This window comes from Saimiri boliviensis, chromosome 21 (genome assembly GCF_048565385.1).
Source record: "Saimiri boliviensis isolate mSaiBol1 chromosome 21, mSaiBol1.pri, whole genome shotgun sequence".
In the NCBI taxonomy this organism is placed as follows: Eukaryota; Metazoa; Chordata; class Mammalia; order Primates; family Cebidae; genus Saimiri; species Saimiri boliviensis.
Window position 1 is genome coordinate 26,698,558 of NC_133469.1, and position 15,215 is coordinate 26,713,772.

A 15,215-nucleotide genomic window follows, 5' to 3' on the forward strand; every position below is an offset into this window, starting at 1 on the left:
AGAAAGCCCAGGAGGAGTAGAGACCCTCATCTGAGGGTACTAAGGTGATCCTGGGGCATCAGAGCACACTGATGCTCCATGTTCGAGGTGGCCTCTGAGGAGAGTGGAGTGCTGCACTGAGAAATGGCTCAGGGCCTTCCCATACCTCCTGAGCTCAGCTGAAGTCAACCCTGAGGCCTTCTCCACTCTCTACTGCTGCTTTCCAGGCTTATCTTGATGGAGTCAGAGCAGGGTGAGGTTTACCAGGGGAAGCCAGCACCAGTAGTGTCTCTCAAGCTTACCTGAGTCATTTGTTAAAATACGGGATTTCAGGCCTCCCCATATGGCCTTCCCTCAGATCTACCGATGCAGACTACCCAGGAAAGGAACCTTGGATATGCCATTTTCACAAGTTCCCCAAGTGACTCTTAGGAACGGGTAAATTTGGAATATTATTGTGGAAAGACTACCGTTTAATTATTTCTGTTACCTTGGCTTTTGTGGGTAGGAAATGAGTATGGAAGATCGAAGGTCTGTAGGCCAAGGTTATCGAAGACAGATTAAATGCATTAAGATTCTATTCCTGGCTCTCATTTACCATCTGGTGATGCATCATATGGTAGTGCCAGCAGTGTGGGGTACATGCCATCAGTCTATGTAATGGTGGTCTCATTCTCTACTTCAGTTTGTTGTCATGCCTTAGTGGAGCCTGGTTGAAACATTGCAAATATGGGAGAAAGGAAACACACTTAGGTGAATCTGTATCACAGTAGTTGATACTGTGATCTTTTATCTTAAACAGTCATTTGAGAAAGGAACCATTTAGAAAACTAAGAACAACCAAATGATTCGTGGCCATGAAAGACCACTGTGGTTTTCCAAATTGTGATGAGAGTAGGATTTTTGAGCTCTGTCTTGAACTGCTTTTCTTCCTTGGTTGTCTTATTTACTTTTAAATTTAAAAATATAGTGTGTAATTTTTGTTTTTAAAATTTCAGTGGCTTCATTACTGAAGTTTAAAAAGTTGCTGCCTCTTGTTCTATAATAGGTAGTTTTTTATTTATCTTTTAGCATCATGCACTTGCAGGAAAATGTTTCATACCAGAGAAATCTTATTATAAATGCACTTAATCAAATGTTCTTTTGTTGGTATTACCAGCAGTTGAATTAAATGCCTGGAGTCGTGACTGGTGTCACTTTCTACACTATCCACCTTGTAGATAGTGTATGAATTAGCATTTGTGCCCTGAGCAGAAAAGCACAGATTCTGCTACCAAATACATGGATACAGGTAGTCTAAAAGTGCACAGTGACCAGATAAGCTCCACAATGTTAAGCATAAACCTCAGTTGGTTGTTGTAAATGGTTGAGAAGCCTGGGGATTGCCTGTGTCCCTCAGCTCAGACATATAGATATCTTAGGAAGTTGGTTAGTCTAAGTGTAGTTGTGTTCTGTAAGGAAATTCATACCATTATTTCCTGTCTAAATTGTGTTACGTGAGGCTAGAGATTTTTATATAAACTTGAGTATTTTGAGAAAAATTGATTTATGTTATGGGTACATACTGTAAATTTGTATGAAGTTAGGAGGTTTTACTGGAAAGCCAAACCTTCTGTTTAAAAAGTTTCATAGAATTTTCATTTTTTACTCTAAATCAGATTCTTCCTCAGCTTTAGATCTAGCCTCAGGCCATGAAAGTCCCAGGATGAATTGAGATAGAAATCCTTCCCTCCTGCACTTTACAGTTGAATTGGGTATTTAGTCACTCCCCACCTCTTCTTCCTCTTCCCTGTGGTTTTTGGTGTTTGTCTTGATAAAAATCAGAATATCTGGGCTCCTATTTTTTCCCCAACATATTATGATGAAAATTTTTTTTTTTTTTTTTTTTTTTTTTTTTTTTTTTTTTTTTGAGACGGAGTTTCACTCTTGTTGCCCAGGCTGGAGTGCAATGGCGCGATCTTGGCTCACCGCAACCTCCGCCTCCTGGGTTCAGGCAATTCTCCTGCCTCAGCCTCCTGAGTAGCTGGGATTACAGGCACACGCCACCATGCCCAGCTAATTTTTTGTATTTTTAGTAGAGACGGTGTTTCACCATGTTGACCGGGATGGTCTCGATCTCTTGACCTCGTGATCCACCCGCCTCGGCCTCCCAAAGTGCTGGGATTACAGGCTTGAGCCACCGCGGAAAATTTTTAAACATACAGAAAAGTTGCAAGAAGTTGTGCCGTGAATTATCCACATACTAATTAGGTATGGAATTATCCATCTATCCAAAGCCTAGATTCCGTGGCATTCTTTTATATTTGCTTTATCACAAAATAAGTTATCATCGGTACCCTTCAGCATGTATATCAGTATTTAAGGTGTTCTGTCTCTCTGTGTGTTTAAACTCTTCCTTTTGAAATAAGTTTACACTTAAAAAAAAATTAGAGTTCCCTTCCCCCAGCTTCTCTTATAGGAACATCCTACGTAACTGTAGAAAAATAGCCGGGCAAAAGTAGCCGGGCGCGTTGGCTCAAGCCTGTAATCCCAGCACTTTGGGAGGCCAAGGCGGGTGGATCACTAGGTCAAGAGATCGAGACCATCCCGGTCAACATGGTGAAACCCCGTATCTACTAAAAATACAAAAAATGGCCAGGCGCAGTGGCTCAAGCCTGTAATCCCAGCACTTTGGGAGGCCGAGGTGGGTGGATCACAAGGTCAAGAGATCGAGACCATCCTGGTCAACATGGTGAAACCCCGTCTCTACTAAAAACACAAAAAATTAGCTGGGCATGGTGGTGTGTGCCTGTAATCCCAGCTACTCAGGAGGCTGAGGCAGGAGAATTGCCTGAACCTAGGAGGCAGAGGTTGCGGTGAGCCGAGATCGCGCCATTGCACTCCAGCCTGGGTAACAAGAGCGAAACTCCGTCTCAAAAGAAAAAGAAAAAAAAAAAAAAAATTAGCTGGGCATGGTGGCACGTGCCTGTAATCCCAGCTACTCAGGAGGCTGAGGCAGGAGAATTGCCTGAACCCGGAGGCGGAGGTTGCGGTGAGCCGAGATCGTGCCATTGCACTCCAGCCTTGGTAACAAGAGTGAAACTCCGTCTCTAAATAAATAAATAAATAAATAAAAAGTAAAAGTAAAAAAAGAAAAATTGTCAAAAGTAAGAAATTAATATCAGTAAAATATTATTAACCTACAGAATTTATTTGGATTTTACCAGTCTTTCCACTAATGTCCTTTTCTAATTCTAGGATAAAATCGAGGGTCCTACTTGCCATTTAGTTGTCTTACCTGATTAGCCCCACCAGTCTGCAACTGCTTCTCACTCTTTTCCTATCTTTTATGACCCCAACACTTTTGAAAAATACAGGTTATTTTGCAGACTGTCTCTCAGTATGGGCTTGTTTGATATTTTCTTCTGATTTAAGTTGAGTTTATGGGTTTTTTCCCTTTTTTCTGAGACAAGATCTCACTCTGTCACCCAGTCTGGAGTGTAATGGCGCTATCTCAGCTCACTTGCAACCTCCTGGGCTCAAGCAGTTCTTGTGCCTCAGCCTCCCGAGTAGCTGGGATTACAGTGGGATTATAGGCACACACCATCACACCCAGCTAAATTTTTTGTATTTTTTGGTAGAGATGGAGTTTCACTATGTTAGCCAGACTGGTCTCGAAATCCTGACCTTAAGTGATCTGCCCACCTTGGCTTCTCAACAGTGGTGGCATTACAGGCATGAGCCACCGCACCCAGCCTGAGTTTATGTTTTAATGGAAGGGATACCGCAGAGGTTATGTGTCCTTTTCAAGTTATTATTATCCAGGGTACATGATACACCCCTGTCTTGTTAATTCTGATGTTAAATTAACCTTGTACACTTGGTTAGATGGTTTTCTGCTAGAAATTAGTAAACATTTTTGTGTTAGTCTATTCTTGGATTGCTGTAAAGAAATACCTTAGGCTGGGTAATTTATAAAGAAAAGAGGTTTAATTGGCTCACAGTTCTGCAGGCTGTATAAGAGGCATGGTGCCAGCATCTGCTCACTTTCTGGTGAGGTCTCAGGAAGCTTACAATCATGTTGGAAGGCAAATCATTAGCAGCCATGCCACATGGAGAAAGGGGGAGCATGAGAGAGAGGGGAGAGGTGCCACACGCTTTTAAACAGCCAGATTTCATGAGGACAGCACCAAGCCATTCATGAGGGATCCATTCCTATGACCCAGGTACCTCCCACCAGGCCCACCTCCAACACTGAGGATTACATTTCAGTGTGAGATTTGGAGGGACAGATACCCAGACTATATCAGTTTTGTTCCTTCCTAACGTTTCACTGATTTTAGCATTTATTGATGCATTTTGCCCACAACAGTTGTTACTGTGGTGTTTTCCTGGTGGCTTTCTATTTCCTCATTCCATCTGTAAGGAATTATTTATAGATATTATTCTATTTACATCATTTATTTATATTAGTATAGACTCATAGATATTATTTGGATTACAATATACTACCATTTTTATTTGTTTTGTTGTCAGGTTATTCCATCAGAGGCTCTTGGGAGATCTTTCACATTGACTCCTTGCTCTGTCAGTGCACCTTCCCTCCACCCCTTGAAGTACTTACTGGCATCACAAGATGCTCCAGTCTCATCTTGTTTGTTTTTTTTTTCCTGCACCAGTCCTGGAGCAGTCAACCATTTCTCTAAGGAGTTCTGGTTACTTTTTTTTTTGGAGACAGAGTCTCGCCCTGCCACTGGAGTGCAATGGCACTTTCTTGGGTCACTGCAACCTCCGCCTCCTGAGTTCAAGCAATTCTTCTGTCTCAGCCTCCCAAGTAATTGAGATTATAGGCGCATGTCACCACACCCAGCTAATTTTTTAATGTATTTAGTAGAGATGGGGTTTCACCATGTTGCCCAGGCTGGTCTTAAACTCCTGACCTTGTGATCCACCTTCCTTGGCCTCATGCTGGGATTACAGGCGTGAGCCAACAGGCTCGGTCGAGTTCTGGTTACTTTTATTAGAGGATAGTATTGAGAAACCAAGATCCAGGTGCTAGATGTGCTCATTGCTACTGGGGTTTCACAGCTTTTAGTCCAGGTGTCCCCAAACTTTTTACACAGGGGACCAGTTCACTGTCCCTCAGACTGTTGGAGGGCCACCACATACTGTGCTCCTCTCACTGACCACCAGTGATAGAGGTGCCCCTTCCTGAAGTGCGGCGGGGGCCCGGATAAATGGCCTCAGGGGGCCTCATGCGGCCCATGGGCTATCGTTTGGGGACGCCTGCTTTAGTCCCTCTCTGGATAGAACTAGGGAAATTGTATGGATATGTACCAACCCATGTATATACACTAACTATTCTGTCTGTCTGTCTGTCTGTCTATCTATCTTGTCTGTCTACCTATCCACCCACCCACCTACCTAGCCAGCTACCTATCTTCCTACCTACCTGCCTATCTTATCTGCCTGCCTGCCTGCCTGCCTATTTATCAAAAACTGTAAGTTTGTACTGATACCTGACTCCAAGCCATCACCAAAGGGTTCATTCCAGCCTCCCTGTTCTTACCTATAACGTCTTTCTCTTGGGGGTGAGAAGCCTGTCTCTCATTATCTGTAGTATATTTACTTATTTGTTCAACCTTAAAATACATAAACAGTAGTTTCAGAGCTAGTAAGCCATAACCCTGTGAGAATAAAACTGGCTTTATTTGTAAGAAGTAAATTTACCAACTGCAGTGTTTGTGTAGAGTTGTTTTTGTCTTTAACGTTATAGTATCTAGCCAAAACACTTCTTTTCCTCAAAGCTACTTAGACCAGTTCCTTTCCCCTACTCCCTTAAGTTGGTCTGTCATGCTTTTATAATGCAGTTAGATTAATTTGTCATAGTCTGCATTCTGTTCTCCTCTCCTCCTCTCCCTCCATCCCCCTTGCTCTGGTTGATTTTTTTAAAAATTTACATACGATAAAATCTCTGGTGTATAGTTTGTGGGTTTTGACAAACACATAGCCATTTGTCCATCATCGTAGTTATACAGTTCTGTACACAAGAGTTCCATCACCTCCAGAATTCCCTCAGGCTGCCCTTTTGTAGTCAACCTACCATACACCCCATTCCTGAGCAACCACTGACTTTTTTCAGCCCTATAGTTGTACCTTTTCTAGACTACATGTAAATGAAATCATACAACATACACTTTATTTTTTTTTTTTTATTTTTGCTTCTCTCACTTGGCAACATGTTTTTATTTTGCTGTATTGGGCAGTGTTGTATAAATAAATATCAGGTAGATTTAGTTGGTTGTATTGTTTAAGTCTAGGTCTTCTATATTTACTCATTTTCTTTCTGTTTGCTCGTTTCTAGCAATTACTGAGAGAATAGTCTTGAACTCTGAAAGTCTAGTTATGGATTTATTTCTCCTTTTAGTTCTATCAGTTTTGCCTCATGTGTCTTAAAGCTCTGTTGGTAGATGCATACACATCTGGGAATGTTACGTCTTCTTAAAGAACTAGCCCCTTTATTCGTTTTTTTGTTTTTTTTTTTGTTGGTTTTTTTTGATCTCTGATAGTATTCCTTGTTCTGAAATTTAAAGTAAGTTTCTTATAGACAGTTTATAGTTTAGTCTTTTTTATTCATTCTGACATTTTGTCTTTTAATTGGTGGATTTGGACCATTCTCATCTAATATAATTATTGTTGTGATTAGATTAAAATCTACCACCTTGTCATGTTTTGTATTTGACCCGTCTATTCTGCTTCTTTTTCCTTTTTCTGCCTTCTCTTGGGTCCATTGACCATTTTTTAATTGTTTTATCTCCCCTACTGACTTCTTATTTGTACCCATTAAATTCTTTCAGTGGTTGCCTTAAGTTAAAGTTTGTCAGCCTTAGCCTTATTGGCCTCCACATAACTGTTTGTGGGGGATTATTTTGTGCATTATAGGAGATTTAGCAGTATCCCTGCTCTCTACCCACTAGAGTGCCAGTATCACTCCCATTTCCCCAGTTGTAACAACCAAAAACACCTCTAATTTTTGGTTGTCATAACTGGGGGGATGGGGGTGATAACCTAGTAATCCCTTGAGGGACAAATTTGCCTGCAGTTGAAAACCAAAGACATGGTTTTCACAATTTTATTTGTCTAATTTTAGCAGAGAGATGGAAACTATAAGAGAAAATCAAGTAGGAAATGCTCCCAATCTTGCATATTGTCTGCCCTTTCCCTTAGAGACTTTATGACACTTAATATCATGTTTTCAGGATTTATCCATGTTGTAGCATGAAACAATTTCCTTTCTTTTTAAGGCTGAGGCTGGACACGGGCTCACGCCTGTAATCCCTGCACTTAGGGAGGCTGAGGGAAGAAGATTGCTTGAGCCCAGAAGTTTAAGACTAGCCTGGGCAACATAGTGAGACCTCATTTCTATAAAAATTTTATTTAAAAATGATATATTAATCATAGTTATTGTAAATGCCCTGTAGATAGTTTAAATATCTGTGTCATTGGGTTTTTATTGATTACTTTGTGTCTTGGTGTATGTAGTGAGCTGGGTATGTTGGCTTTTTCCTGCTTTTTGTATGTTTTACAATTCTTTATTGAAAGCTAGACATCTTATATGGACAGTAGATAGATTTTATGCCTTGAAATGGACACCTCTTTTCTTCTACTTAGGTCTTTAAATGTGAGAGTTTGACTTAATCTGCTCAGGAGCTGGGCTGGGTTTGAGGTTTGTTGTTGCTGTAATTACCTTCAATGCAGAACAGGCTTCCAGTGTCTCCACTAATACTTTGTATTTAGAGTGGGAAATAGTTTTCCAGAGGGCTTTTCTTTTTTTTTTTTTTTTTTGAGATGGAGTCTCGCTCTTGTTACCCAGGCTGGAGTGCAATGGCGCAATCTTGGCTCACCGCAACCTCCGCCTCCTGGGTTCAGGCAATTCTCCTGCCTTAGCCTCCTGAGTAGCTGGGATTACAGGCATGCGCCACCATGCCCAGCTAATTTTTTTGTATTTTTAGTAGAGACGGGGTTTCACCGTGTTGACCAGGATGGTCTCGATCTCTTGACCTCGTGATCCACCCGCCTCGGCCTCCCAAAGTGCTGGGATTACAGGCTTGAGCCACCGCGCCCGGCCAGAGGGCTTTTCTTAATGCCTATTCCAATTTCAGTTTTAGGCAGTCCTTTGCATTTTATCTCATTGAGGAAGCCTTTATTACCCTCTTACAGTGCTTTCAGCTGAGCTTTCCTGTTTGTTCATTCACTGAGGGCATATTTTCCTTTATTTTAACATTGATCATATTTCTAATAGCTGCTTTTAAGTTCTTTTCTGCCATTTCTAGCACATAGCATCTTCAGGTAGGTTTCCATTTCTTTTGAGTATGGCTCACTTTCTTTTTTCTTTGTATGTCTAGTAATTTTGAGTTGTGTCTTGGGCATAAGAATCACATATTTTAGAGGTTTTTTTGTTTGTTTGTTTTTTGAGACAGGGTCTCACTCTGTCACCCAGGTTGGAGTGCAGTGGTGTGATGCTAACTCTGTGTAGCCTCGACCTCCTGGGCTCAAGCTGTCCTCCCACATCAGTCCCCAAGTAGCTAAGACTACAGGTGTGCACCATCATGTCTAGCTAATGTTTTTGTAGAGATGTGATCTTGCTCTGTTGCCCAAGCTGGTGGTCTCAGACTCCTGGGCTTGTGCAGTCCTCCTGCCTCAGCTTCCCAGAGTATTGGGATTACAGGTGTGAGCCACTGCTCCTGGTTGAGAGTCTTGATTCTTTTACATTCCTCTGCAAAGTATTGGTTTTTTTTTTTTAGCAGTTAACTTAACTCACCTCAGACTCCAAACTCTCCCTGCAGCTGAAATACCTGTTGGGTTATTTTGTCCTTAATTCAGCTTTTTGGAGCATGAATACTTGTGGACTTCAGAAGTCAGTGAAGGATTTGGACAGAGTTTATATACAAACTGTTGGCTCCTTTTTGGTGGCTCCCCTTTGTGGTATTTTCCCTACACCCTCACTTTCCAATTGCTGTGGTTGTCTCAGGATATGTTCTCTGGTTCTTCAAGACAGTAAGACTGGGTTTCTCTACCAAATTTTAGCTGTGCCACTTGGCCTCAATCAGTAAAAGCCTCTATTTTAAAACCTATTTTACCTATAACTTTGATTTGGGAAACAATAAAAGGACAGCTACCTGTACCTGTTTATTTCTGCAATTAGAATTAACTAGCAGACCTGGGACTCCCATGTTACATATCTGTCTGAAGTAATCAGAATGTATCTCTGTTTAGGTTTATCCATTTTTGAGCCCTGGATCTCTTCCTCTTGGGCTTTCTCAGATGCTGTTGACCTTATGCTCTTGATTGATTATTTTCTTCTCCTGTATCTTCAACTTTATCTTCCTAGCACTTCCGGGAGGCCGAGGTGGGTGGATCACCTGAGGTCAGGAGTTCAAGACCAGCCTGGCCATCATGGTGAAACCCCATCTTTAATTAAAAAAAAAAAAAAAAAAAAAAAAAAAATACATCTTTCCTTCATTATGAAGAAAAAGATCCTCCTTCTCTTGTCCACCAGCTGCTATACTTTCTTCCTTACCCTTGCTCAATTTATCTCCATATCTTTCCTATCTCTCACTCCCTCCCCACCACATTCTCATCTTACTTTTGTCATTGAATTAATTGCTCTGACCAAGATTGCTAATAACCTCCATGTCACCAAGTGTACTCTCACCCCATCACCTATGTGCTGAAAATTTTCAAAACAAGATATTTACTTCAGACTTTTCTTTTACACTGTCTCTTTCTCGTTGCCTGGACCACATCTTTCCCTGGGTATCTCAGAGAGTTCTCAAATTAAGTGTGTTCACATCTCTTCCATAATCCTCCTCACCTTTCTTACCTCTGTATGTGGTACCTCCTTCCTTTTTACCTTCACATCCATCTCTCGGCAAGTCTGTTGATTCTGCTGCATCAAAGAGCCCTTGAATCTGTTTACATCACGTACTCACTTGGTACCACCCAAGTCCAAGTCACCATCATCTCTTACCTGCACACTGTAACTCATTGTCCTGTATAAACCATACCCCTCTGCAATCTGCAGCAGCCAGAAAAATGTTAACATGATAAAACCTCCATTGGCTCCCCTTTGCCAACTAAAGTCCAGACACCTTACCCTGGAGTTTGCCTGCGTGACTCATGCTTGCCTGAGCTGGCCCTCTGGCCTACCTTTGAAGGCTTACCTCGCTCTGCTCTTCCCCTCCCTCTGAACATCATCACAGTGTCCTCGATTTCTTTGAGGGTATGCTAAGCACTCAGCTGGGAACATTCTTTTTCTTCTAAGCTTTAATTATCCTTCTAGTCTCAACTTTGCTGTCATTTCCTGAGGAGGCCTTTCCTGTTCTCCCCCTCAATACCAGGTCACATTGCCACTCTGTTCCCAGAACCCCAGTACTTGTTCTTTCTTAGCATCACTCATTCGTAATGACTTTTTGAATGCTTGCTTCTGCTCTACACTCCAGGTTCCACGAGAGCAAGTTTCCTGTCTCCTTTCTTTTTTTTTCTGACCTTTGCACCAAGCCGAGTGCTTGGCAAGTAGTGGACACTCAGATGGTTTTTGTTTAATGAATGGATTAAAGACAAGAATAGCTCCATGTGGCAATAGAATAGAATGTTACTGTAAATACAATATCTCCTGCCTGCTACACTCAATTGTAATAGACTAATCTTAATCTTATTTCCTGAAGAGGGATAAACCAACAGTTGGACATGAACATGGAAACCAGCCTACTTACTAGAATAGTAAATGGACCTGTGTTCTTACTGTGACAAGTGCCTCTAGGCAGATTTGATTCTCACAGTGGAAATACCTCATGATATGGCAGCAGCCTGGATTGTGGCTGTTAAAATTTAACACAAATAATTTTTAAAAGAATAACCTATTTGGGTTCCCAGTACATTTTTGAATATTTTCAGAAAGTAAGTACGAGGCTATGACAGGGACAGTCTCTCAAATTGAGGCAGACTTGGATCCTTAGACATGCAGTAAGAAGCAGACTCAACAAGTGCTTCTGGGCAGATTTGTTCTTTCTGATCAGGGTCTGGCGTGTGACTAGGCTTTCCCTTAGCCTAGTCACACGCCAGACCCTGATCAGAAAGAACACTTCTGGTTGTCCTTGTGTCTGCTTCCGTGTGTCCTGGTCTGAAGAGCCTCTTGTCGGGCTGTAGCCCTAGGTAAGAAGTGTGCGGGAAGAGAGCAGGACAACTCCAATCTGTGTTTGGTGGGTGCTGGTGGGGAAGCAGGTCCCGGGGAAGTGATGTTCAACTAAGGCCGGAAGGATGATCAAGTTAACCAGTATTTGGAGGGAATAGAGGAGGAACCTTGGGGACAGCTGGTGCCAGTGCTCAAGGAACTGAAGGAACTCCCGAGACAGCCTGTGGTTAGAGAGCAAGAGAAGAATAGAACCAGGTGAGGCTGCAAATGGAGGCGGTGGAAGCAATATCTGATTGTGTCCTTCCCTGAAGGCTCAAAAATGTTTGATGCTTCCTTGTTGCCCTCAGACTAAAGTCCACATGCCAGGTAGTGAAGGTTTTCCTTAATCAGCCTTACCCTTCTTTAAAGCCCCTTTCCCTGCTGCCTTGTTTATTTTCCATATACCTATGTTTTAGCCATACTTGGCCTTTATTATTCTCTAACTTGAATGTCTTTGTACCTTTCTCTGATTGTTGTTGACTAACATATGGTTCCCTACCTTTTTTCAGTAAGGCCCAGCTTACTTAATGTCATTGGTTTTTTTGAAGCCTTCCCTGCTGCCTGAAATCAAAGGGAATGTCTTCTCCTCTGTAGTTTGATAATGCTTTTATCATTCTGTGACTCTGTTTATCCCATCCTGACTTGTCTGTGGTTGTATATATTAATATGTGTAGCTTCCACACCAACTGTAGGCACATGAAGGCAAAGCTTTTACTTAGTTGTAGCTTAGACATAGTTGCAGTAGAGGATCTTTGATTTTGGTGGAGTTGCATCAAACAGGTAAGTGGCAGCCCAGGATTTAGAAGTATTTGTCTGTGTGGGGCATCTCATTCCTAGAGGTGAAACATTGAATGGAATGTTCTACTGTGTTCTGTGTATACGTGAGTTGTTTTCGATAAACAGACTATGGGAAATTGTTGAAGTTCCCTGAATTGTGAAGAAGGATGAGCTTCAAGGTTGAAAGGAGTAAAACTCACCTTCTTTCTACCTTTATTACTTTAAAGTTCAGCATCAGATTTCTTTATTGGGATCCTTTCTACTTTGTGCAGAGCATCTGTTAAGAACATCTTCAACCAGCCGGCCTGCTTCCCTCCCGAGAGTGCCTGCAATGGAAAGTGCCAAGACCCTCTCAGGTGATGACTTTCATCTGAAACTTTTTTTTATTTTTTGTTCTTTAGAGACAGTATCTCACTGTATTGCCCAGGCTGGTCTCAACCTCTTGGCCTCAAGATGTCCTCTCACCCTGGCCTCCCAGAGTGCTGGGATTACAGGCATGAGCCACTGTGCCCTCTCTAAGTGGGCTTTAAATCAATGGGAAGTCCTGCGATCAGCTAAAAGTACCATCCCAAAGCCTTTTTCTTTGTGTATGTTTGTGTGTGTTTTCCAGATTCTTTCTCAGTCTGTTTCCTCTATTTTATATAAAGTTCTGAGAGGTTTTCTCATCTAGTTTCCTAGCACACCACTTAAAAGAAACTACTGATTTAAGGACTATAAAGAACTGACATTGAACCAAAAAACCCTAATTATAAATTATGCCAGAAATATATAAGCATGTCATTTGAAGATCATATAATAGGAGAAAGCATTTGTGCCTCTGGATCTTTAAGGGCATTGCTTTACTAATGCAGAGTTACATATTCTGCTCGTGGTTATCCTGAAATCATTAGAAAATTTTAGCCAATAAAGGCAGTGGGGTGGGACAGTTTTTAGTTATCAGGGAAAAACGATTACTGATGTGTAACACTGACTGCGTTAAATCAGCCCAGGAATGATAGAGTTAATGGCTCCTGCAGATCCACCTTCTGAGGTGAGAAAGAATCTGAGATCAGGGACTCTGTCAACTATATCAGTCGTCACTGTGTTCAGCTCTGCATTCTGAGCACCTGGTAATAGTCAGTGCCGCCTTTAGAAAGCTGCTGTTGTGGAGCTGATAGCAGTGGCTGAAGTCGGTACTTCCACTCAACAGTTGTTGGAACATTTTGTAGTTCTAATAAGGTGGTACAATGTCTTACTGTGCCCAACTTCAGAATAGGACTTTTCCAAAAGATTGTTGCTATTTCCCAACAGTTGAATTGTTACATTTTGGTTTTCTGTCTCATTGATTTAGTTCTTTTTTTCAAATGTGCCCTGAGGCTGGGTGTGGTGGCTCATGCCTATAATCCCAACACTTTGCGGGGCTGAGGTAGGCAGATCACCTGAGGTCAGGAGTTCAAGACCAGCCTGGCCAACATGGCAAAACCCTGTCTCTACTAAAAATACAAAAATTAGCCAGGCATAGTGGCAGGCGCCTGTAGTCCCAGCTACTCAGGAGGCTGAGGCAGGAGAATCGCTTGAACCCAGGAGGCAGAGGTTGCAGTGAGCTGCGATGCACTACTGCACTCCAGTCTGAATGTTAGAGTAAGACTCCCTCACGAAAAAAGAAAAAGAAAAGTGCCCTTAGCTAGCATTACATGTAGCCCTGTAATGAAGTAAGTCTTTCCTTTCTGTCCCTTTAACAGTGTTTTTGGCTAAATTCAGAAGGGTTGTGTTGATTTGAATTGTGTGTGTCGGGCAGGGCAGAGTAGTTACAAATCTGGTTATAATTAACCTTTGGTTTTTAGTTGTATTTGTAATTAGACAGATGTTTATGTAGTATTCACTATGTGCTTAATAGGTACCATGAGTGTTACAGGGATGGATTAGGCAAACAAACTCCTTGTCTATAAGGAATATGGAGCTGCGTGCATATTTCACCTACTGTATCTTTTCACATTTTTTTGTTGTTGTATTTGTTTGTTTGCTTGTTTGTTGAGACGGAGTCTCACTCTGTCACCCAGGCTGGAGTGCACAATGGCGCAGTCTTAGCTCACTGTAACCTCCATCTCCTGGGATTAAGCAATTCTCCTGCCCCAGCCTCCTTTGTAGCTGGGATTACAGGCATGCACCACCATGCCTGGCTAATTTTTGTATTAGGAGAGACAGGGTTTCACCATGTTGGCCAGGCTGGTCTGGAACTCCTGACCTCAAGTGATCTGCCTGTCTCAGCCTCCCAAAGTGCTGGGGGGATTATAGGTATGAGCTGCTGTGCCTTGCCCCACAGTTTTTTTAATGGAAAAATAAGAAATACTTTCCAGTTATCAGTATTAGTTTTTCCTCCTGTGTGGTAATATCTGTTCTTTTTGGAATCTTCAGAAAAAATCTCAAGAACGCGGTCTAAAATGTTTTTGCTATAAAATGCATAATGACTATTTCTCACAGTGTCTCGACGAAGTAGTGAAGAAATGAAACGGGACATTTCTGCACAGGAAGGAGCATCGCCAGCCTCTCTGATGGCTATGGGAACCACGTCTCCACAGCTTTCCCTATCCTCTTCTCCAACAGCATCTGTGACTCCCACCACCCGAAGCCGAATAAGGTAGAGAACAGTTAATATTCTTGCATTTTGTGTGTATCTTTCCTGGCCTTTTGATAGTAAATGATCAAGTTGTAAAATGATGGCATTTGAGCACTGTGATTTTTTTTTTTTTTTTTTTTTTTTTCCCCCTGTGTGTGGTTTACTAATATTTCTTACTGGGTAAATGGCATAGAAGACACTGACAAAGTAAAAGTGATAGTTCCTTTCCCTAAGCAACTGTATCTTTTTTTCATATATTAAATGTTCTTTTTTTTTTTTTTAAAGACGGGGTTTTACCATGTTGGTCAGGCTGGTCTTGAACTCTCGACCTCAGGTGATCCGCCCGCCTTGGCCTCCAACGTGCTTGGATTACAGGCATGAGCCACTATGCCCGGCCCAACTGTATCTTTTTTTTTAAAAAAAAAATTAGAGAATGGTTGAGTGCAAAAGAAAGTATTGTGAAATTTAAATACTGAGGAATGGGTGGAGTGTTAAGGAACGCATCCCAGAAGGTTGGAATTTGAGTGGGGCCTTAAAAATTGTAGACAGGGAGGGCTGGGTGACATTATTGGCAAGATCAGTAACTTGAGGGAATATACAAAAGGAAAGAATAAGTGAGGAGTCTGGAGGGGGGTGCTGTAGGTAGGTGGT

At 41.8% G+C, this 15,215-nt stretch overlaps 1 protein-coding gene across 6 annotated transcripts in view; it reads left to right on the forward strand.

The window, feature by feature from the left end:
• Positions 1–15,215, forward strand: part of SPECC1L (sperm antigen with calponin homology and coiled-coil domains 1 like) — a 150,993-nt gene that overhangs the window by 88,143 nt on the left and 47,635 nt on the right. For all 6 annotated transcript variants that reach the window (XM_039462374.2, XM_039462376.2, XM_074391256.1 and 3 more), the window contains 2 exons: positions 12,241–12,324; positions 14,429–14,585. In XM_039462374.2, the coding sequence (XP_039318308.2) occupies positions 12,241–12,324; positions 14,429–14,585 (241 nt within the window). The remainder of the gene's footprint in view (positions 1–12,240; positions 12,325–14,428; positions 14,586–15,215) is intronic.